A 22,481-nucleotide genomic window follows, 5' to 3' on the forward strand; every position below is an offset into this window, starting at 1 on the left:
AAGGGTATCAGGCGAAATTGGACCCCAAAAGCTGTTGTCCAATTTGTCCTGAGTACGCTGATACCCCATATGTGGGAGAAAACTACTGTATGGGCACACGTCGGGGCTCGGAAGAGAAGTAGTGACGTTTTGGAATGCAGACTTTGATGGAATGGTCTGCGGGTGTCATGTGCGTTTGGAGAGTCTCTGATGTACCGTATTTTTCTGACAATAAGACGCACTTTTTCCCCAAAAAATTTGGGGGCAAAGTGGGGGGTGCGTCTTATGGTCACAATATACTAACCTCCAATCATGGCTGGCGCGGGTGCCGCGGGGCTCTGCGGTGCGGTGGTGGCAGCGGGCGGGGCTCCGGTGCAGGGGCGGCGGCTCCGCCGGCATTTCCTCGCAGCCCGGAGGCCCCCGCACATCAGTTGCTGGCTGCCGCCATGTTGCGGTGGCCTCCGGAAACATGGATGCCGGGAAGGTGGTCGCCGGTCCGGGGACGGCGAATGCGCGGGTTCAGATCTCGTCCCGAGATCTCGGGGTACAAGATCTCGTTGCCAAGATTTGAATCTCATCTCCCGAGGATCTGAACCCGCGCATGCGCCGTCCATGTTCCCGGAGGCCACCGCAACATGGTGGCAGCCAGCAACGGATGTGCGGGGGCCTCCGGGCTGCGAGGAAATGCCAGCGGAGCCGCCGCCCCTGCACAGGAACACAGCCCACCGCCACCCTCACCCCGCAGAGCCCACCTGCCCCAGCCCAGCACAGCCCCACCTGCCCCAGCCCAGCACAGCCCCACCTGCCCCAGCCCAGCCCAGCCCCACCTGCCCCAGCCCAGCACAGCACCACCTGCCCCAGCCCAGCACAGCACCACCTGCCCCAGCCCAGCACAGCACCACCTGCCCCAGCCCAGCACAGCACCACCTGCCCCAGCCCAGCACAGCTCCACCTGCCCCAGCCCAGCACAGCCCCACCTGCCCCAGCACAGAGCCGCCACCACCGCACCAGCCTGGAGCACTGAATGACCTCTGTGACCACTCCTCCACCTGTGTCGGATCCTTTCCCAGGTAAGATGAATTCGGACTGTAAGACGGACACCCATTTGACACATTAATTTTTTCCCTATTTTCCTTCTTAAAATTGGGGTGCGTCTTAGAGTCCGAAAAATACGGTACCTAAACTATTGAAACTCCCCACAAGTGACCCCATTTTGGAAACCAGACCCCCCCAAGGAACTTATCTAGATGTGTGGTGTGCACTTTGAACCACCAAGTGCTTCACAGAAGTTTATAACGCCCGGGCGTGAAAATAAAAAAAATCATTTTTTTTTCCACAAAAATGATATTTTTGCCCCCAATTTTTTATTTTCCTAAGGGTAACAGGACAAATTGGACCCCAAAAGTTGTTTTGCAATTTGTCCCGAGAACACTAATACCCTATATGTGGGGGTAAAACACTGTTTGGGCGCATGGCAGAGCTTGGAAGAGAAGGAGCACCATTTGACTTTTTCAACGCAGAATTGGCTGGAATTGAGATCAGACGCCATGTTGCATTTGGAGAGCACCTGATGTGCCCAAACAGTGGAAACCCCCCAATAATAACTCCAACCCTAACCCCAACACACCCCTAACCCTAATGGGAAAATGGAAATAAATACTTTTCTTATTTTTTATTATTTTTCCCTAACTAGGGGGGTGATAACGGGGGGGTTTGATTTACTATTTATGGCGGTTTTTATGTTTGGCAGCTGTCGCACGCTAAAAGACGCTTTCTATTGTAAAAATAGTTTTTGCATCACCACATATTGAGAACTATAATTTTTCCATATTTTGACCCACTGAGTCATGTGAGGTCTTATTTTTTGTGGGACGAGTTGACGCTTTTATTGGTATCATGTTCGGGGAGGTGACATCTTTTGATCGCTTTTTATTCCGATTTTTGGGACCCAGAATGAACAAAAACCAGCGTTTCATGAATTTCTTTTGGGGGGTGCGTTTACGCCGTTCCGCATGCAGTAAAATTGATAAAGCACTTTTATTCTTCAGGTCGGTACGGTTACAGCGATACCTCATTTAGGTCGTTTATGTTTTGGCGCTTTTATGCAATGAAAGCAATTTTATATAAAAAAATAATTATTTTTGCATCGCTTTATTCTGCGAGCTATAACTTTTTTATTTTTTCACTGATGACGCTGTATGGCAGCTCATTATTTGCGGGACAAGATGACGTTTTCAGCGGTACCATGGATATTTATATTCGTCTTTTTGATCGCGCATTATTGCAATTTTTGTTCGGCGGTATGATAATAGATCATTATTTTTTGCTTCTTTTTTTATTTTTATTTTTTAAGGGGTTCGCTAAACGGGTTAACTAATGGGACAGTTTTATAGGGCGGGTCGTTACGGACGCGGCAATACCAAATACGTGTACTTTTTTTTTTTTTTTTATTTCCAAAAAAATGAATTAGGGAATATTTTTATTTATATTTTTTTTTTTTTTTATTTATTTAGCGATTTTTTAAACATTTTTACACTTTTTTTTTTTTTTTTTTTTAACTTTATTACATTGTCCCAGGTGGGACATCACTGTCCTGTGACAGATTCGCTGATCTGTCACATCACAGATCACTGTGACAGATCAGCGATCTGTCACAGGCACTGCACAAGGCTTCCTCCTTGCCTGCGCTTTGCAGGCATGAGGAAGCCAGCTCCCTGCAGGCCCCCGAAGGTCCCCATCGCCATCTTGGATTTGGGGACCTGCAGGGATGGAGCCCCCTGCATTGCGCTGCTGTGGGGGGCTCAGGGAAGCACGAAGGGAGCCCCATCCCTTCCAATGCTTCCCTTTAACCCCCGGTACACCGCGATCGTGTTTGATCGCGGTGTGCAAGGGGTTAACGTGTCGGGGGGCGGTCTGTGACCGCCCCTGACACATTGTTCCGGGTGTCAGCTGTGATAATCAGCTGACACCCGGCCGCGATCAGCGGCGCTCACCATGTGGGCACCGCTGATCGCTGTGACGTACTATCCCGTCCCTGAGAATTAAGTCCCAGGGCACATGGACGGGATAGTACGTCACATGACAGAAAGGGGTTAAAAAGACTGAGACAGATGGCAACATTTTGGTTACCACTATACAAAAATATAGGACTTCTTCTGGAACCTACACATGCAATTAAGACTGATAGAGGACTTGAAGCCGGGTGGCAAAAGGAGTAAAGACGGTTGTGCACACACACCGACAATGGGACACGCAGTACAACACACGCACAAGACAATGACTCACCTGGAAAACTAAGGGATAATTTTGTGAGGTGTGAACATGTAGGACAGCCGGAACACACTCACCTTGAAGTTTTCCATAAGCCACAAGGGAACCACTGAAAGTGACACCACCGATGTATGTGCCCAGGTAAGCCACAATCTTGGTCAGATTGGCAGCTGGATCAGTTGCAAAGTGTGGGTACTCAATCATGTACTCAGCTACACAGGTGAGGACGGCCGCCAAACCCACCAAACTATGGAAGGCAGCCACGAGCTGGGGTAGATCGGAAATCTGGATACGCTTGGCGATTGTTAAACCTGTTGGGGAGAGAAACAAGTAGACATTAGTGTGTGTTCCACAATGTTTGGAGATCTATACAGGAACGTTCACATGGATCCCATGTGTATTGACAGAGAAATCCTGGACTGAACCTCTGGTCTCTGAAGTGGATTTCCAGTCTGACGCCTTCATTAATGGGACACATCTTCATGTGACTGCCTATTGCAATTTAATGCCTCGGCGGGAAAGCCTGGGCCAAAAGAATTCCCCATTATTGTACAGTTCACAGAGTCGCACGAGCCTCTTCCGGGAGTTATGTCGCTTTCGACGTAAGGAACATGCAGCGACAGTGCTGCAATCAAGACCGACTAAACCCAGACAGGTCACAATGAGTAAATGACACCCAACATGAAGCTAGACACAAGTATACTATTATTATTGCGCCATTTATCCCATGGCGCTTTACATGTGAAAAGTGGTATACATAAAAAACACGTACAATAATCTAACAAAACATGTCACGACTGGTACAGGAGGAGAGAGGACCCTGCCCGCGAGGGCTCACAATCTACAGGGGATGGATGAGGTTACAGTAGGCGAGGGTAGAGCTGGTCGTGCAGCGGTTTGGTGGATCGATTGTTACTGCAGGTTGCCGGAAGAGGGAGGTCTTCAGGTTCCTTTTGAAAGTTTCCATGGTCGGCGAGAGTCTGATATGTTGTGGTAGAAAGTTCCAGAGTAGGGGGGATGCATAGGAGAAATCTTGTCTGTGATTGTGGGAAGAGGAAGGAGATCTTGGTGAAGATCGGAGGTTGCATACAGGTAAGTAGCGGGAGACATGATCACAGATGTATGGGGGAGACAGGTTGTGGATGGATTTGTATGCCATGGTTAGGGTTTAGAACTGGGCGCTCTGGACAATGGGGAGCCAGTGAAGAGACTGACAGAGTGGGAGGCTGGGGAATAGCAGGGGGACAGGTGGATTAGTTGGGTAACGAAGTTAAGGATAGATTGGAGGGTGCAAGACTGTCGGAGGGGAGGGCACAGAAGGATGTTGCAGCAGGCGAAGTGGGAGATGATGTGGGCATGCACTAGTGTTTTTGCAGATTCTTGGTTTAGGAATGTGCGGATCTGAGAAATATTTTTGAGTTGGAGTCGTCAGGAAGTGGAAAGGAGAGATCAAGAGTCAATATATACCAGACGGATACCTGCCCTGCACATGGGATCACGCAATACTATACTAATCAATTCCACGATTGGCCCCATTCTGATGTATCGGTCTCCACTGGTCTTTAGTTCTTTGTCTATCATGAACACATCAGAAATGGTAGGAAATGCCCAAAGCGGTGACTGACCTCAGAAATAGCAAGAAATGGTCAATCTGCCAATCGAGGTGTCTGGAGACAGTACCAGGAAACAGTGATTGGATATGATACCATGATTGATCAGTGAGGGAGAGTATTGCTTTTCTTTATTTTACTGGTTTGAGCCCTTTAGAAAATTATTTTATCTGCTGGAAATCTTTATAGCCACAAATTACAGCGTCTCAGGGAATGCTGGGAGTTGTAGTTTTGCACCACTGGAGGGCTATCGGTTAGGAAAAACAAATGTACAACTATGGATGAAAAGTATAGCTAAATGGAAGGAGAAAGTAGATAAGATGGGGTATGGCAGCCGACAGGTGTATAGTCTGTATATAGGCTACATGCGATCCACCAGGCAGCAGCGCTCCACCAAATGGCAGTATATAGGGGCTGGCATTAAACAGTTAACCCCGCGAGCTGTAGGACCATCGGCTGCCGGCAAGGTCTGTATATTCAGCGCAGCCCGAACAGCTGCACGACCTGAAAACACGCTCAGCATTCGGGATTATTTGCCGTTTGAAGATAAAAGGCCTGTATGGGGATCATGCCATCAAAAGGCACGACATTCCAGCTCTCCACCAACAATAAGTCAGCAACATGCCTCGGAGGAAGGGAGGCGTGCTGCAATCGTTTGGAAAGGTTTGCTCCTTCTAAAATAACTCTCCATTACTTCAAAGCAGCCAGCGAGACAGGACAGACAATAAAATAATATGGATGAAGCAGGAGGGAGGGGGGTTTATTGTGTGCGGCCACACAAAACCTGACAGGAGCGAGGGTCCTTTATGTAAACCTGTCAGGAGGAATTAATATTTCTACTCAAAATGATTTTATGTCCAGAGGGACGATCATGTAAAACGCACGTCACCTTCAAGTAGAGCGGTGGCTGTTACATGGGGTGTACTAATCAATAGTGAAGAGAATAATACAGGCTGCACATCAAAGCGGGGTCCAAGCCAAAACGTATGAGCAGCAAACAGATATTCAGAAGGGCTTCCTAATGCCACTCACGTTCGCATCAGAAGGAAAGTGCCATGGGTGACGTCCTTGGCGCCAATCAACAGAGCCACCAGTGATATCCTTGGCACCAATCAACAGAGCCACCGGTAACGTCCTTGGCACCAATCAACAGAGCCACCGGTGACGTCCTTGACGCCAATCAACAGAGCCACCGGTGACATCCTTGGCGCCAAACAGAGCCACCGGTGACATCCTTGGCGCCAAACAGAGCCACCGGTGACATCCTCGGCAGTCATCAGAGTCACTGGTGACGTCCTTGGCGCCCATCAACAGAGCCACCGGTAACGTCCTTGGCAGCCATCAACAGCCACTGGTGACGTCCTTGGCACCAATCAAGTCACTGGTGACGTCCTTGGCGCCAATCAACAGAGCCACCGGTGACATCCTTGGCGCCAATCAACAGAGCCACCGGTGACGTCCTTGGCGCCAATCAACAGAGCCACCGGTGACGTCCTTGGCGCCAATCAACAGAGCCACCGGTGACGTCCTTGGCGCCAATCAACAGAGCCACTGGTGACGTCCTTGGCGCCAATCAACAGAGCCACTGGTGACGTCCTTGGCGCCAATCAACAGAGCCACTGGTGACGTCCTTGGCGCCAATCAACAGAGCCACTGGTGACGTCCTTGGCGCCAATCAACAGAGCCACTGGTGACGTCCTTGGCGCCAATCAACAGAGCCACTGGTGACGTCCTTGGCGCCAATCAACAGAGCCACTGGTGACGTCCTTGGCGCCAATCAACAGAGCCACTGGTGACGTCCTTGGCGCCAATCAACAGAGCCACTGGTGACGTCCTTGGCGCCAATCAACAGAGCCACTGGTGACGTCCTTGGCGCCAATCAACAGAGCCACTGGTGACGTCCTTGGCGCCAATCAACAGAGCCACTGGTGACGTCCTTGGCGCCAATCAACAGAGCCACTGGTGACGTCCTTGGCGCCAATCAACAGAGCCACTGGTGACGTCCTTGGCGCCAATCAACAGAGCCACTGGTGACGTCCTTGGCGCCAATCAACAGAGCCACTGGTGACGTCCTTGGCGCCAATCAACAGAGCCACTGGTGACGTCCTTGGCGCCAATCAACAGAGCCACTGGTGACGTCCTTGGCGCCAATCAACAGAGCCACTGGTGACTTCCTTGGCGCCAATCAACAGAGCCACTGGTGACTTCCTTGGCGCCAATCAACAGAGCCACTGGTGACTTCCTTGGCGCCAATCAACAGAGCCACTGGTGACTTCCTTGGCGCCGTTCACCAGCACCACCGGCGTTGTCGCTCAACAGCGCCACTGGCGAAGTCATCTGCACTGCTCACCTCCAGGTGCACACAGTGCCAGACAATCCCTTAAAACTTTAGCAGTAGCATTCCTTGTGTGTTTTTTCTATTTTTTTTTTTGTTCTTTTAAGAGCCATTGGTATTTTGTTGTGAGACTGAGGGTAAAGTGGTCACTGAATGAACAGGCTGACAAATTCTGAGAAGTTAAAATAGTTTATCCAGGATTAGAAAAACATTTTGTTCTGTTTCAGAAATAGTGCCACACATGTCTACAGGTTGTGTCTGACATCGCAGCTCAGCTCGATTAAAATCAATAGAGACAAGCTGCAATACCTTAGGCAACCAGTAGACAAATGTGGAGTCAACCTTAGAATAAAGAAATGTTTTTTGTTTTTTTGCTTTTTTAAATCCTGGAAAACTCATTTAACCTCAGAATTTGTAGGCATGTTCATTCCACTGACTAATGATTTTTGCCTGACGTTTCCGAAAAGCTAAATTATAATAGCTGCACTCCCTGTTAATTTTACAAATACGGATGCCTCAACAAAATGCAAAGATTAAAGAAATCAAAAACTAGATACTGCTAAATTTTTAAATTGAAGCCTCATGTTTTTGAGCAGTAATGGCTTCCCTTTTAGTTTTATATTGAGGAGGACATTAGACAACCTTTTCTGGGTGCCCATAAAATGGTGATTAGATATAAGAGCGTGAAATAAAACTCCCAGCATAGTGATTAGTGTAACAGTAAAGCACTTACCAATCGTGCCTCCAAGCGCCAAGGCTCCTGACATCTGGGTCAACAATTCAGGGTTTGGCTTTAGTGCACCAAAGGTGGCTGCGAGACCTCCAGCGACTCCGATCATGCCCAAGGTGTTACCAAGACGGGCAGTGCCTTGGGTGGAAAGACCAGCCAGGGCACCGACGCAGCACAAACCAGAACCCAGGTACATCATCTGAAACAAGTCAAAAAAGGAAAAATAAATTGCCCTTCAATATGAATCAGTATTTAGGTCTGGTTCATCTAGTCCAGCCTCAGATAGCATAACACTACCAAGTACAAGGACACCGGGAGGACGATTTTTGGAGCCATAGGGACTCTCAGTGTTTCTTAATTCATCACCAAGTATATGAAGAGTTATATATTTTTTTTACAAATACCACAAACAAAATTATTTTAATTATTAGATATTGAAATGAAAGTTCAACAATTGGATGTGCTAAAAAAAAAAATGTTTCGATAATCTTATAAATGTGCCCCTGCTGTGTATTGTGTAATGGCTGTGTCTGACCATGCAAAGCCGCTCCAGTTCGTGGTTGGCATATTCCTCAACTCCTGGCCAGGGAGAGAAGCAAAGGACACTTATAATAAATATAAAGACAAAACAGCTGCTACTTTCTGAGGCAACATGGTTACCTGCTTGAGGTAACATTTCCCTTCCTGTATTGTCACAGGAATGAGTGTTTCAAACTCCCTCCGAAGTCGCCTTGCTACACTTGTAAGGAGAGCTTTAAACTAGAACAACATGGGAAGGGAAGCAAAAGACCAGAAAAAGCCATACACCTGACAAATGCTATTGAGAACTCTGCAATTAGAAGTGGAAAGGAAGAACAAAGACGAAAGAATCTAATTAATAAAAATATTGGAGAAAGAGAAACCAATCACAAACTAAAATGTTTCTATACTAATGCACAAAGCATGGGCAACAAACAAGGAGAATTGGCACTACTAACACAGGAAAAGAAATATGATGTCATAGGAATCACTGAAACTTGGTGGGACAATACACATGATTGGAATACAAGACTAGAAGGATACAACTTATTTGCAAGAAACAGACTTGATAAACGAGGAGGAGGTGTCGCATTGTATGTTAGAAACGCGTATATCTGCACAGAGATTGAAGCTTCAGAGACTGGGAGTTCTGTGGAAACTGTTTGGGTAAGAATACAAGGACAGAACAATGGAAAGGACACCATTGTAGGCATTTACTACAGGCCGCCTGTGCAAGCTGAAGATATGGATGAACTCTTTATGCATCAAATGGCCAAGTTCTCCAAAAAATATGACATAGTTGTCATGGGAGATTTCAACTATCCAGACATTTGTTGGGAATCTCTCAGGCAAAACTAACAGGTCAAGGAAATTCTTATCCTCTCTTGCTGACAACTTTATCTTCCAAAAGGTAGGAGAGAAAACAAGGGGAACTGCAACCTTGGATCTAATCCTTATAAACAGGGAGGAAATGGTTGAGGAGGTAAAAGTGGCTGGGACCCTAGGAGGTAGCGACCATGCTATTTTAGAATTTTGGATAACTAGAGGCGGAAGACCTGTGAAGACTCAGACGTCAAGGTTAGATTTCAGAAAGGCAGATTTTAAGGGATTCAGAAAGAGAATTGGAGGGATCCAATGGCTGGATATCCTTAAAGACAAAAATGTCCAGGAAGGATGGGAAATCTTGAAAAATGAAATTCTCAAAGCACAGTTGTTAACAATTCCGAAAAGAGGGAAGAATAGGAAGCATTTATGGAAACCAGGATGGATGAACACAGAACTTAAGCACATGCTAAAAAGGAAGAAAAAAATGTTTATAAAATGGAAAGAGGGAGGCATATCTAAAGAAGAATATAATGCTGTCTGCAGAACCTGCAGGGCACAAATCAGATTAGCTAAAGCTGAAAATGAATTGAGGCTTGCAAGAGATGTCAAAAGCAATAATAAAGGATTTTGGGGATATGTCAAAAGTAAAAGAAAAGTCAAAGATGCTATAGGATTTTTACAGGATGAAAATGATGAAATGGTAAGACAGGATGTCGAGAAGGCTGAACTTTTAAATTCCTATTTTGCATCTGTTTTCTCTCAGAAAGGTAATGTAACATCAACTGTTCTTCACTGTCCTATTAAGGGAATAGAAGAATCCAGGATATCTATAAACAGAAAGATAGTGAGGAAACACTTAGCTAACCTAAATGAATTCAAGTCTCCAGGTCCAGATGAATTACACCCCAGAGTACTGAAGGAGATAGCAGAAGAAATGTTTGAACCTCTCTCCATAATCTTTGAAAATTCTTGGAGAACAGGAGAAGTGCCAGAAGACTGGAGAAGAGCAAATGTTGTTCCTATCTTCAAAAAGGGGAAGAAGGTGGACCCAGGCAACTATAGGCCGGTGAGTCTGACTTCTACACCAGGAAAGATCTTTGAACAAATTATTAAACAACATGTATGTCAATACCTGGATAAGAATGAAGTGATTAAACAGAGTCAGCATGGGTTTGTAACTAATAAGTCATGTCAGACTAACTTAATTTCCTTCTATGACGGTATCACTGATTGGGTGGATCAAGGAAATGCTGTAGATATAGTATATCTTGACTTCAGCAAAGCATTTGACAAAGTCTCTCATACAATCCTTATTGAAAAAATGACTAAGTATGGAATGGACAAGGCAACTGTTGGTGGATTCATAACTGGCTTAGTGATCGGACCCAAAGAGTGGTCGTAAATGGCTGCACATCCAGTTGGAAGAATGTCTCAAGTGGGGTACCACAGGGCTCTGTCCTGGGCCCTGTATTGTTCAACATCTTTATCAATGATTTAGATGAAGGAATTGAGGGTAAACTGATTAAATTTGCTGATGACACAAAGCTAGGAGGGATAGCTAATACTAGAGAAGAGAGAGAGAGGATTCAAAAAGCTTTAAATAAACTGGAGAAGTGGGCAGCAACTAACAGAATGGTTTTTAACAGGGAGAAATGCAAAGTACTACATCTGGGCAATAAAAATGAAAAAAGCATATATAGATTGGGAGGAATAGGGCTAAGTGACAGCACATGTGAAAAAGACTTGGGTATACTAATAGATCACAGACTGAATATGAGTCAACAGTGTGATACAGCAGCAAAAGAGGCAAATGCAATTCTAGGATGTATTAACAGAAGCATACAGTCTAGATCACGTGAAGTCATTATTTCCCTCTACTCCTCTTTGGTCAGACCTCATCTGGAATATTGTGTCCAGTTTTGGGCACCACATTTTAAAAAAGACATCAACAAACTGGAGCAAGTTCAGAAAAGAGCGACCAGAATGGTGACCGGTCTGCAAACCCTGTCTTATGAGGAAAGGTTGCAGGATTTGGGAATGTTTAGTTTGCAAAAGAGAAGACTGAGAGGAGACTTAATAGCTGTCTACAAATATCTAAAGGGCTGTCACATTGTAGAAGGATCAACTTAATTCTCATTTGCCCAAGGAAAGACTAGAAGCAATGGGATGAAACTGAATGGGAGGAGACACAGATTAGATATTAGAAAAAACTTTTTGACAGTTAGAGTGATCAATGAGTCGAACAAGCTGCCACGAGAAGTGGTGAGTTCTCCTTCAATGGAAGTCTTCAAACAGAGGCTGGACAGACATCTGACTGGGATGATTTAGCGAATCCTGCTTTGAGCAGGGGGTTGGACCAGATGGCCCAGGAGGTCCCTTCCAACTCTACGATTCTATGATTCTATGATATCATAAATCAAGTCACTGAGCATTTACAGTGGGGAAAATAAGTATTTGATATACAGCCGAAGTTTCCCCACCTACAAAAAAAATGGAGAGGTGTGTAATTTGTATTGTAGGTACTCTTCAGCTGTGAGAGACAATCTAAACATAGAAACCAGAAAAATCACATTGTATGATTTTTTCCTTAATTAAATTGATTTTTTTTCTTGCATGACTTAAGTATTTGATACAATAGAAAAACAGAACTTCATATTTGGTATAGAAATCTTTGTTTGCAATTGCAGAGGTCAGCCTGTAGTTCTTGACGAGTTTTGCACACACTGCAGCAGGGATTTTGGCCCACTCCTCCATACAGATCTTCTCCGGACCTTTCAGGTTTCAGGGCTGATGCTGGGCAAAATTAAATTTCAGCTCCCTCCAAAGATGTTCTATTGGGTTCAGGTCTGGAGACTGGCTAGTCCACTCCAGGACCTTGAAATGCTTCTTACAGAGCCACTCCTTAGTTGCCTTGGCTGTGTATTTTGGGACATTATGCTAGAAGACCCAGCCATGACCCATCTTCAATGCCCCTACTGAGGGAAGGAGGTTATTGGTCAAAATATTGTGATACATGACTCCATCCCTCCTCTCTTCAATACGGTGCAGTCGACCTGTCACCTTTGCAGAAAAGCACCTCCAAAGTATGATGTTTCCCCCATAAGGCTTCACGGTGTGGTCGGTGGTGTCCTTGGGGTTGTGTTCATCCTCCTCCACTGTTGGAGTTGATACCAAAGAGTTCTATTTTGGTTTCTTCTGATTACATGACCTTATCCCATGCCTCCCCTGAATCATCCAGATGGTCATTGGTGAACTTCAAATGGGTCTGTACATGTGTCGGTCTGAGCAGGGGACCTTACATGCCCTGCAGGATTTCAATCCATGACGGCTTAGGCCTGTTTCACACTTCCGTTTTTGTGTCCGCCAAACGGATCCGTTTCCGTTTTTTTGACGGAAACGGATGCCAACGGATCCTTTTTAAAAAAACGGATCCGTTTTTTTTGACGGATCCGCGGTAACCGTAATGGAAGTCTATGGGACAAAAAAAAAACGGATCCTGCAAAAAATGGCGGATCCGTTTTTTTACGGAAAACAACGGATTTTGACGGATTTGAAAAAAACGGAAGTGTGAAACAGGCCTTAGTGTGTTACTAACGGTAATGTTTGATACTGTGGTCCCAGCTCTTTTCAGGTCACTGACCAGGTTCTCCCATGTAGTTCTGGGAAGATTCCTGACCTTTCTCAGAATCATCCTTACCCCATGAGGTGAGACCTTGCATAGAGCGCCAGACCGAGGAAGATTGACAGTCATCTTGTGTTTCTTCCATTTTCTAATAGGCCAACAGTTGTTGCCTTCTCACCAAGATGCTTGCTATTGTCCTGTAGCCTTTCCCAGTCTTGTACAGGTCTACAGTTTTGTCCCTGGAGTCCCTAGACAACACTTTGGTCTTGGCCATGGTGGAGAGGTTGAAGTGTGAATGATTGAGCGTGAGGACAGTGTCTTTTATACAGGTAACGAGTTCAAAACAGGTGCAATTAGAGGGCTTCCTAAAGAAAAACAAACAGGTCTGTGAGAGCCAGAATTCTTGCTGGTTGGTAGGTGATCAAATACTTATTTCATGCAATAAAATGCAATTTCATTATTTAAAATCATACAATGCTATTTTCTGTTTTTTATTTTCAAATTGTGTCTCTCACAGTTGAAGTGTACATACAATAAAAATTAGAGATCCCTCAATTCTTTGTAGCTGGGAAAATGTTACTGACTTTATATATCATGAGCACACAGGACAGGCAACGGGTAGAAACACTCACTCCTGTGATAAAACAGGCATTGAAATGTGTTGCCTCAGAAAGTTGTGAGCCCCTGCATTTTTGTCATGTATAAGTGAGTATATAATCTCTCCTGGCCAGGAGCTGTTATATCTACCAACCATGAACTGGAGCAGCTCTGCATGGTCTGACACAGCCATTAGACACAGGACGTAGCAGGGGCTATTGTAGAACCTATTCTTATTCCAAGATCTTTGTTTGTGGGGCAACCCACATTATAATAATAAATTTATAATAATTTTTATTTATATAGCGCCAACATATTCCGCAGCACTTTACAATTAAGCAGGGACATGTACAGACAATAAATTCAATACAAGTTAAGACAATTCAAACAGTGACATTAGGAGTGAGGTCCCTGCTCGCAAGCTTACAATCTACAAGGAAATGGGGGGGGACACAGTAGGTGAAAAGTGCTTGTTATTTCAGGTCTGGCAATTATAATAAATAGGGATTTTCATATAAAGCTGCATGATCCGGTCATCAGCTCGTGTGTTTAAGTGCAATAGTGAAGTATCAAGTGCAGTTATCGTGTGCATGGAGGGTGTGACGACAGATGAATAGTAGGGTGCACATTCAGAATAATATTTGGAAGGAGAGAACAGGGAAAAGTTAGTTTACTGAGTAGTTGATGTGGTAGGCTTGCTTGAAGAGATGGGTTTTCAAAGCGCGCTTGAATAGGTCGGGGCTAGGTATCAGTCTGATCGTCTGGGGAAGTGCATTCCAGAGAGCTGGAGCAGCACGAGAGAAGTCTTGGAGACGGAGGTGCGAGGTTCGGATTACGGGGGATGTTAGTCTTACGTCATTTGTAGAATGGAGGGCACGTGTAGGGCGATAGACAGAGGTGAGAGAGGAGATATAAGGCGGTGCAGAACAGTGGAGAGCTTTGTGGGTGAGAGAGATGAGTTTATACTGGACCCTGTAGCAAATAGGTAGCCAGGGTAATGACTGGTACAAGATGGAGGCATCGGTGAAGCGGCTGGACAGAAATATGACCCTGGCTGCCACATTCAAGATGGATTGGAGAGGAGAAAGTTTGGTAAGAGGGAGACCGATCAGAAGAGAGTTGCAGTTGTCCAGACGAGAATGAATAAGAGCGACAGTAAGAGTCTTAGCAGTTTCAAAGGTGAGAAAAGGTCGGATTCTGGAGATGTTTTTAAGATGCAGGTGACAAAAGTGAGTGAGTGATCGGATATAGGGAGTAAAGGAAAGTTCAGTGTCGAATATGACCCCAAGACAGCGGGCATGCTGCATGGGAGTTATGGTTGAACCCTCCAGGGTTATTTCGATGTTAGGTAGTGAGGTTAATAGAGGGGAGAAATGCAAGAAGTTCAGTTTTGGAGAGATTTAGTTTCAGATAGAGGGAGGACATGATGTTAGAGACAGCAAACAGACAATCCTTGGTATTTTGAATTAGGGTAGGGGTGATGTCAGGGGAAGAAGTGTATAATTGGGTGTCATCAGCATAGAGAGGATACTGGAACCCAAATCTGCCGATTGTTTGTCCAATAGGGGCAGTGTATAGAGAGAAGAGGAGGGGGCCTAGGACTGAGCCCTGCGGGACCCCAACAGTAAGGGGACGAGGAACGTATAACTATACGTGAATACAAAAGGACATAAAATGTGTAATTAAGGCCTTTACTATAAGCACCATTTCTGCATCTCTTGAGAGGAAAACCGCTGTGCAAAATTTTTTGGGCTGCTTTTTTACATGCATTTTTGTTGCGGATTTTTCTCCACTCATTAGAATGGATGAACGCTGCAGGAATAATGCTCAAAAAGCTGATACAATGCAGATTTTAAATCTGCAAGGAAGAAAAAAAAAAAAAAAAAAAAAAAAAAGCAGCAACGTGTGCTTGAGACTTAACGAATCGCATTCACTTTGCTGCTACAAGGAAATCCTTCCGGTTTTGCGAAAAAAACTGCTCAGAAAAAAAAACGCAATGTGTACACAGACCTTTACACTGCGGATATCGTCAAAATTGTAACAACCCCAAAAAAGGGGGATTTTTGGTACTTACCGTAAAATCTCTCTTTCTCGGAGCCTTCATTGGGGGACACAAGTTACCATGGGTGTATGCTGCTGTTGCTAGGAGGCTGACACTATGCAAATAAGAAAAAGTTAGCTCCTCCCCAGCAGTATACACCTACCGACAGACCCAAATTACCTCAGTTGGTGCTAAAGCAGTATAAGGAGCTACTATAAGAAACTCAACCGTAAGAACTCAACCCATGTACCAACCAAATAAGGCACATTAGCCAACACGGTACAACATTAAGGGAGCATGCTGTGTCCCCCAATGAAAGCTCCAAGAAAGATTTTACGGTAAGAACCAAAAATACCCCTTTCTTTCTCGCTTCATTGGGGGACACAGGTTACCATGGGATGTCCAAAAGCAGTCCACAGGGTGGGAAAGAAATGCTGAGAGAAAGGAACTTAGGTCGGCCGGTGTGAGACCGCTGCCTGCAGTATCTTCCTTCCTAAGCCTGCATCAGCAGAAGCGCGAGTATCTACCTTTAAGAATTTCATGAAGGTATGGAGTGACGACCAGGTAGCGGCCTTGCAAACCTGCAAAGCCGAAGCCTGGTGACGAACGGCCCAGGAAGCTCCAACAGCCCTGGTAGAGTGAGCCCTCACCCCCGGAGGAGGCTGTTTGTCCTGGACGCGGTATGCCTCCAGAACCGCTGAACGAATCCAACGAGTAATGGTGGATTTGGAGGCTGGGTACCCTTTTCGATGACCATCCGAGATGACAAACAGGGAGTCGGACTGACGGAAAGGAGCAGTCCTAGCAAGGTAGATTCGAATTGCTCTGACCTAGTCCAACTTGTGCAGGGATCTTCCCAAGGGATGAGTTGGAGAGGGACACAGGGCAGGACGATGTCCTCATTGATGTTAAAAGCAGAGACCACCTTAGGCAGAAAGGCCGGACCGGTCTGAGCACTACCTTACCCTGGTGCAAAACCAGGAAAGGGGAACAGCAGGACAATGCTGCCAACTCCGAGACCCTCCGAATAGAAGTGATAACGACTAGGAAAGCGACCTTCCACGAGAGGAGGGAAAGAGAAATGTCCTGAATCGGCTCGAAAGGCGCACGCTGAACAGCACTTAAAAGTATTAAGTTACGTACCGGTAACGGTATTTTTCGGAAGCCCATGACAGCACCACGAGAGAGGGGATCCGCCCTATAGGAACAGGAAACCTACAGATACAAAAAGGGCGGCACCTCTCCCACGAATCAGTTGGATTACAGAGCTTGAGAGGCTACCATGGTTAGTACACAACATATGATATATACAACCTATCTACCCTATTTACCAGAATTATTTTATACCATCTCCCACATAAGGTGATTTTATGAACAATCTTCTAAAGGAGTGCACCCCTATATGTGAACAAGGGAGGGAACTAAGGGTGCTTTCATGGGCTTCCGAAAAATACCGTTACCGGTACGTAACTTAATACTTTATTCGGACTCCCATGACAGCACCACGAGAGAATTACAGAGATGTAAACTAACTTAGGGAGGGACTACAGCCTGCAGCACCCTTAGCCCGAAGGTGAGGTCTGAGGAGGCACCCATGTCTAACCGATAGTGGTTAAAAAAGGTGGAAGGAGATGACCAGGTGGCCGCCTTACATATCTGGTCAATTGATACTCCCGATCTCTCTGCCCAGGATGATGCCATGGCACGGGTGGAATGCGCCCTCAGGTTCTGTGGAGCCGGACAGCCACCTGCTGTGTAGGCAAGAGAGATAGCCTCCCTAATCCACCTTGCTAATGTGCGTTTTGATACTCTGTATCCTTTCCTGGGACCTTGGAAGGATAGGAATAATGCGTTCTCCTTCTTCCAAGGATCCGTGGCTGCTAAATATGTCAGTAAGCATCTCCTAATATCTAATGCCTGGAGTTTCTGCTCTTTAGGGTTGGTTGGATTGGGGAGGAAGGAAGGCAGAACTATCTCCTGTGTCCTGTGGAATTGTGTTGCTACCTTGGGAAGGTATGCTGGATCTGGCCTTAGGATTACCCTATCCTGTAAGAACTCTGTGTAAGGGGGCAATCTGGAAAGTGCCTGTATATCGCTCACCCTACGTGCGGATGTTATTGCTACCAGGAATGCTGTCTTAAGAGATAATCTTTAGTGAGGCGGAATCTAAAGGTTCAAACGGACTGTCATGGCTGTAAGGACTAGGTTTAAGTCCCACGGCACGCATCTGTCTTTGTGTATGGGTCTCGATCTGGCCGCTGCTCTGATGAACCTTGCTACCCAATAATCTTTTGCAATATCACCTGCAAACAGGGCCCCTAAGGCTGAAACTTGTACTTTTAGCGTACTTGTGGAGAGACCTAATTCGAAACCTTTCTGGAGAAATTCCAGAATATGTTTCGTGGGAATTCCGTCTCTGATGTCAAAGTGAAAGGAGGACAGGAAGCGTTTCCAGGTCCTAGCATAGATGTTAGTGGTAGTTAATTTTCTGCTCTTTAGGAGGGTGTCAATTAAGTTCTTGGAGAACCCTCTATCTTTTAATAGTGACCTTTCAAATACCACGCCGTCAAATGAAGTCCCGCTACTTGTGGGTGGCTGACTGGCCACTGGTAGAGGAGATCCGGAAGGTTCGGCAGTACCCAGGGATCGCCTACCGACATGGTCTTCAACCACGCGAACCAGGTCCTCCTGGGCCAAAAGGGGGCAATCAGTATGACTTTTGCCCGATCCTCTCTGATCTTCCTGACTACCAGAGGAAGAAGATTCAATGGTGGGAAGGCGTATGCCAGAGAAAAGTCCCATGTTATCAGGAGGGCATCCACCGCCAGGGGATTTTCCCTGGGGTTCAGAGAGCAGAACAATCTTTCTTTTCTGTTTTTTCTGGTGGCAAAGAGGTCTACCTCTGGCTGACCCCATCTGCAGACAATCTGGTTGTAAATATCTTTGTTCAAAGCCCATTCTCCTTGTCTTAGAGCCTTGCAGCTTAAAAAGTCTGCTCTTACGTTGTCCTTTCCGCTGATGTGGAGCGCGGTTAAAGATAGACAATTTCTCTCTGCTATCTGGAGGAGCCGTTCTGTTATCTGCATCAGAGCGCTGGAGCGGGTCCCACCTTGGTGGTTGACATATGCTACCGCTACCTGGTTGTCCGAGTGTATCCTCACATGATGGCCCTGTAGGTAGATAATGAGTTTCTTGACTGCCCGTTCTATCGCCAATAGCTCTCTCTGGTTGGATGAGATTTCAGAATCAGAATCCCACTGTCCCTGTAACACTATGTCCCCCATATGGGCTCCCCAACCGAAGGAACTTGCGTCTGTGGTTATAATACGGGTTATCTGTGTTATCCAGGGCACCCCAGACGCTAGGTTCTCACTATCAAGCCACCATCTCAGTGATGTAACAGTTGAGGGGCTTAGCCACATCCGACCTTGTAAGGAGCCTCCAAGGGCCCTGCTATTAACCAAGACGTCGTTTTGAAGGGGTCTGGTATGGAACTGTGCCCACCTTACTGCTGGGATGCACGACGTTAGAGAGCCTAACAGGGACATGGCCTGTCTGAGGGTCATAGATGGATTATCAATTGCCTGAAGAACCTGCTCCTGTATCTTTTGTATTTTATCTAGTGGCAGCAGGCACCGCTGAGTCTCTGAATTTAGTACTAACCCTAAAAATTTCTGTATTTTTAAGGGCTGGAGTCGGGATTTCTCGTAGTTTAAAATCCATCCCAGGTTTTCTAACCTGGATCTAGCTTTTTCTATCTGGGATTTACAATGACCCACCGATTTTCCTACAATCAAGAAATCGTCTAAATATGGAATGATTAAGACGTCAACCTCCCGTAAGTGAGCCATAACTTCGGCCACTATCTTTGTAAAAACCCTGGGAGCTGCTGAGAGACCAAAGGGAAGGGCTCTATACTGAAAATGTCGCACTGTGCCTTCTACTGAAACTGCCACCCTCAGGAACTGCTGGAAGTCTGTATAGATAGGTACATGATAGTACGCGTCTTTCAAATCTATGACTGCCATAAAACAACCTTTAAACAATATCTTTATTGTTGTATTAATGGACTCCATTTTGAATGTATGATTAATCAAAAACTCGTTAAGGGAACGAAGGTTTATAATCGTTCTGAATGTGTTATCAGGTTTCTGGATTAGAAGCAGGGGAGAGTAAAACCCCCTTCCCCTTTCAGCTTCTGGAACCTCTACCAGGACATTTTTCTGGCATAGGCTCAAGACTTCCGCTTCTAAAGCCGCTTGTTCGAGATGAGAAGATCTTAAGGGGGTTAGTTTAAAGGTGTCCCGCGGGATCTGGGTAAATTCCAACCTAAGCCCGGTGGATATTACCTTACGCACCCAGTCACTATTCGTAATCTGTGACCATGCCGGGAAGAAGGATGACAGTCTACCCCCCACGGGAACTGCTAGTCATTGGTTTGGTCTCTTTTGATCTCTCGACGAGCGTGTGAACATATAGCCCGTACCTCGTCTCCTTCTCTCTTCCCATCTGGGCCGATCTCTAACAGGCGAAGAGTTGCGCCTTCTCCCCTGGCCAAATCTCCTTCTACCAAATGGACGACGGTAGGACGCTGACGAAAGGTTTGGGAATCTTTTCTTGTCGTCCCCCGCCTTCTCAAGCAGCTCGTCTAGGACAGTTCCAAACAAATATTCGCCCTCACATGGAATCCCACAGAGCTTTGCTCTGGACTGGATGTCTCCCTGCCAGCACTTTAGCCACAGGGCTCTGCGAGCTGCATTAGAGAGACCTGCTGCTCTGGCGGCCATTCTCACTGCATCCGCTGAGGCATCTGCTAGGAAGGCTGCTCCCTCTTGGATGGTCGGTAGGGCCCCAAGAATTGTCTGTCTTGATGTACCTTGTTTTAGTTGTGACTCCAACTGGTCCAACCAGACCATCATGGATCTGGCCGTGCACGTTGAAGCCACTGCTGGTCTTAAGGACCCGGCCGCCATCTCCCAGGTGTTTTTCAGGAAAGTATCAGCCTTCCTGTCTAAGGGATCTTTAAGGGATCCCATGTCCTCAAAGGGGAGCGAGGATTTTTTTGATGCCTTTGCAATGGCTGCATCTAATTTGGGGGCTCTGTCCCAAGAACTTACTGCCGGATCGTCGAAGGGGTATCTTCGTTTGAGGGCTGGTGGTAGCGACCCTCTTTTGTCCGGTTTTTCCACTCTCTGTGGATCAGATCCTGTATCTTTTGATTTAACGGAAAGACTCTCCGCTTCCTCTGTTCCAGCCCACAGAACATGACATCCTGCATGGACAAATGGGGCTTAGGTTCCTCTACCTCCATTGTCCCTCTGACTGCTTTGACCAGCTTGTCTACCCGGTCAAGAGGCAGACAAAATCGCCCCGAGTCCTCTTCTCCTGAGGAGGACGAGGGAGATGAAGCCTGGGAGTCTCTGCTTTTTCTCCACTCTACCGAGGAATCAGACTCCGCCGGGACCTCGCCCCTTAGACTTTGCGGCTGGGACAAGGACTTTAGGGTTTCCCTCATTTCTGCCCTGACAATGTCCCTTAAACTCGCCGCTACTGCGGGCGACTCATCTGCTACCGTCTGCTGAATACAGGGGAGGCATAATCTTTTGAGGCACGCGTCCGGTAATGGGCATGCACAGAGTGCGCATTCCCTATGTTTATTTTTACTTGTAGCTTTTTTCCCCTAGAAAAAGAAAAAAAAACACAGAAGGGGGTCCCGTCACTGAGTGAACTTTCACGAAGATCACTTACCAGTGCCACAATCAAGTACCGGAGAACGAGGGGGATTTCTTTCGGTCGATGCTCCTGTCTGCCTGGAGGAGCTCTTACGAGTGGACTGGTCACTTCGTCCCGCATTACTGTCACGGGACACTTTCTTTTTCTGTTTGACCTGCCGAAGGTCATCCAGGGGTGGCAGTGATGTTTGCCGCTGCTGTCGCCCTTGCTTCTGCCGCTGCTGCTGCTGCTCTCGATCACTCTCCATTACCACTGCTGCTGCTGTACACTGCTGCATGTAGTAATGTGGCCAAGGCAAAGTACCCTGCCAGGGTCCCGCCTAAATACCCCTCCTCCGGTCAGCAGTATCCATGCCGCGCCCCTCCCCCCCCCTTAACGGGGCTCCCTGCCCCAGCTGGCGCCGGACCCATCGGTGTTTCCGATGGGCGCCGCCATCTTGGAATCCTCGCGCATGCGCAGAGGCGCGCTGACCCGGAAGCGCATCCTCCGCCCGCCCCCTGACGTCACCGCTACCCCGGGAAACACCGGAAGTCCCGCGGGACGCCCGGGAGCTCCGGAAGCAGCGCCCGGTCGCAGCCCCCTGCACAGCGCTGCCGTCGTACCTGCGCCGCCGGAGCCGGGAACCCCCGGGGGGAATATACTTACCGGCGGCGGCCTAATTCCGGAGACGGACATCCTCCGGACGCCGCTCCCTGCTGCACACGCCACCGCCGTGACACCCATCCTGGGCCACCGTGGCGTCCTCCAGGAGATCCGCACCAGGCCGAGGTAGGAGACCCCCTCGCTACCGGTATCGGCTGGCCGGCCTGGGATCCGGTTCTTCTGTAGGATCCCGTCCCCTCAGGAACAGGAAACCAACTGATGCGTGGGAGAGGTGCCGCCCTTTTTGTATCTGTAGGTTTCCTGTTCCTATAGGGCGGATCCCCTCTCTCGTGGTGCTGTCATGGGAGTCCGAATAAAACAAGATTCAAATCCCATGGATCGACAGAAGACTGGTACGGAGGCGCTATGTGAGCGACACCCTGAAGAAAAGTCTTCACCTGGGGAAAAGAAGCCAGATCTCTTTGGAAAAGGATAGCTAGAGCGGACACCTGACCCTTTAAGGTACTGAGGGAAAGGCTGGAGTCGAGACCAGTCTGCAGAAAACCCAGAACAGAAGGAAGAAAAAAAAAAAGTCATAGGAAACACACTGTTGTCCTCACCACCGAAAAAAAGCTTTC

General features: G+C 46.9%; 1 protein-coding gene across 2 annotated transcripts in view; it reads right to left on the reverse strand.

The window, feature by feature from the left end:
• NNT (nicotinamide nucleotide transhydrogenase) overlaps nucleotides 1-22,481 on the reverse strand; it is a 154,697-nt gene that overhangs the window by 52,903 nt on the left and 79,313 nt on the right. For both annotated transcript variants that reach the window (XM_073583412.1, XM_073583411.1), the window contains 2 exons: nucleotides 7,928-8,123; nucleotides 3,327-3,560 (listed from right to left, as the gene is read on the reverse strand). In XM_073583412.1, the coding sequence (XP_073439513.1) occupies nucleotides 3,327-3,560; nucleotides 7,928-8,123 (430 nt within the window). The remainder of the gene's footprint in view (nucleotides 1-3,326; nucleotides 3,561-7,927; nucleotides 8,124-22,481) is intronic.

This window comes from Dendrobates tinctorius, unplaced genomic scaffold (genome assembly GCF_039654945.1).
Source record: "Dendrobates tinctorius isolate UK_male_01 unplaced genomic scaffold, ASM3965494v1 ptg000078l, whole genome shotgun sequence".
Classification (NCBI taxonomy): domain Eukaryota; kingdom Metazoa; phylum Chordata; class Amphibia; order Anura; family Dendrobatidae; genus Dendrobates; species Dendrobates tinctorius.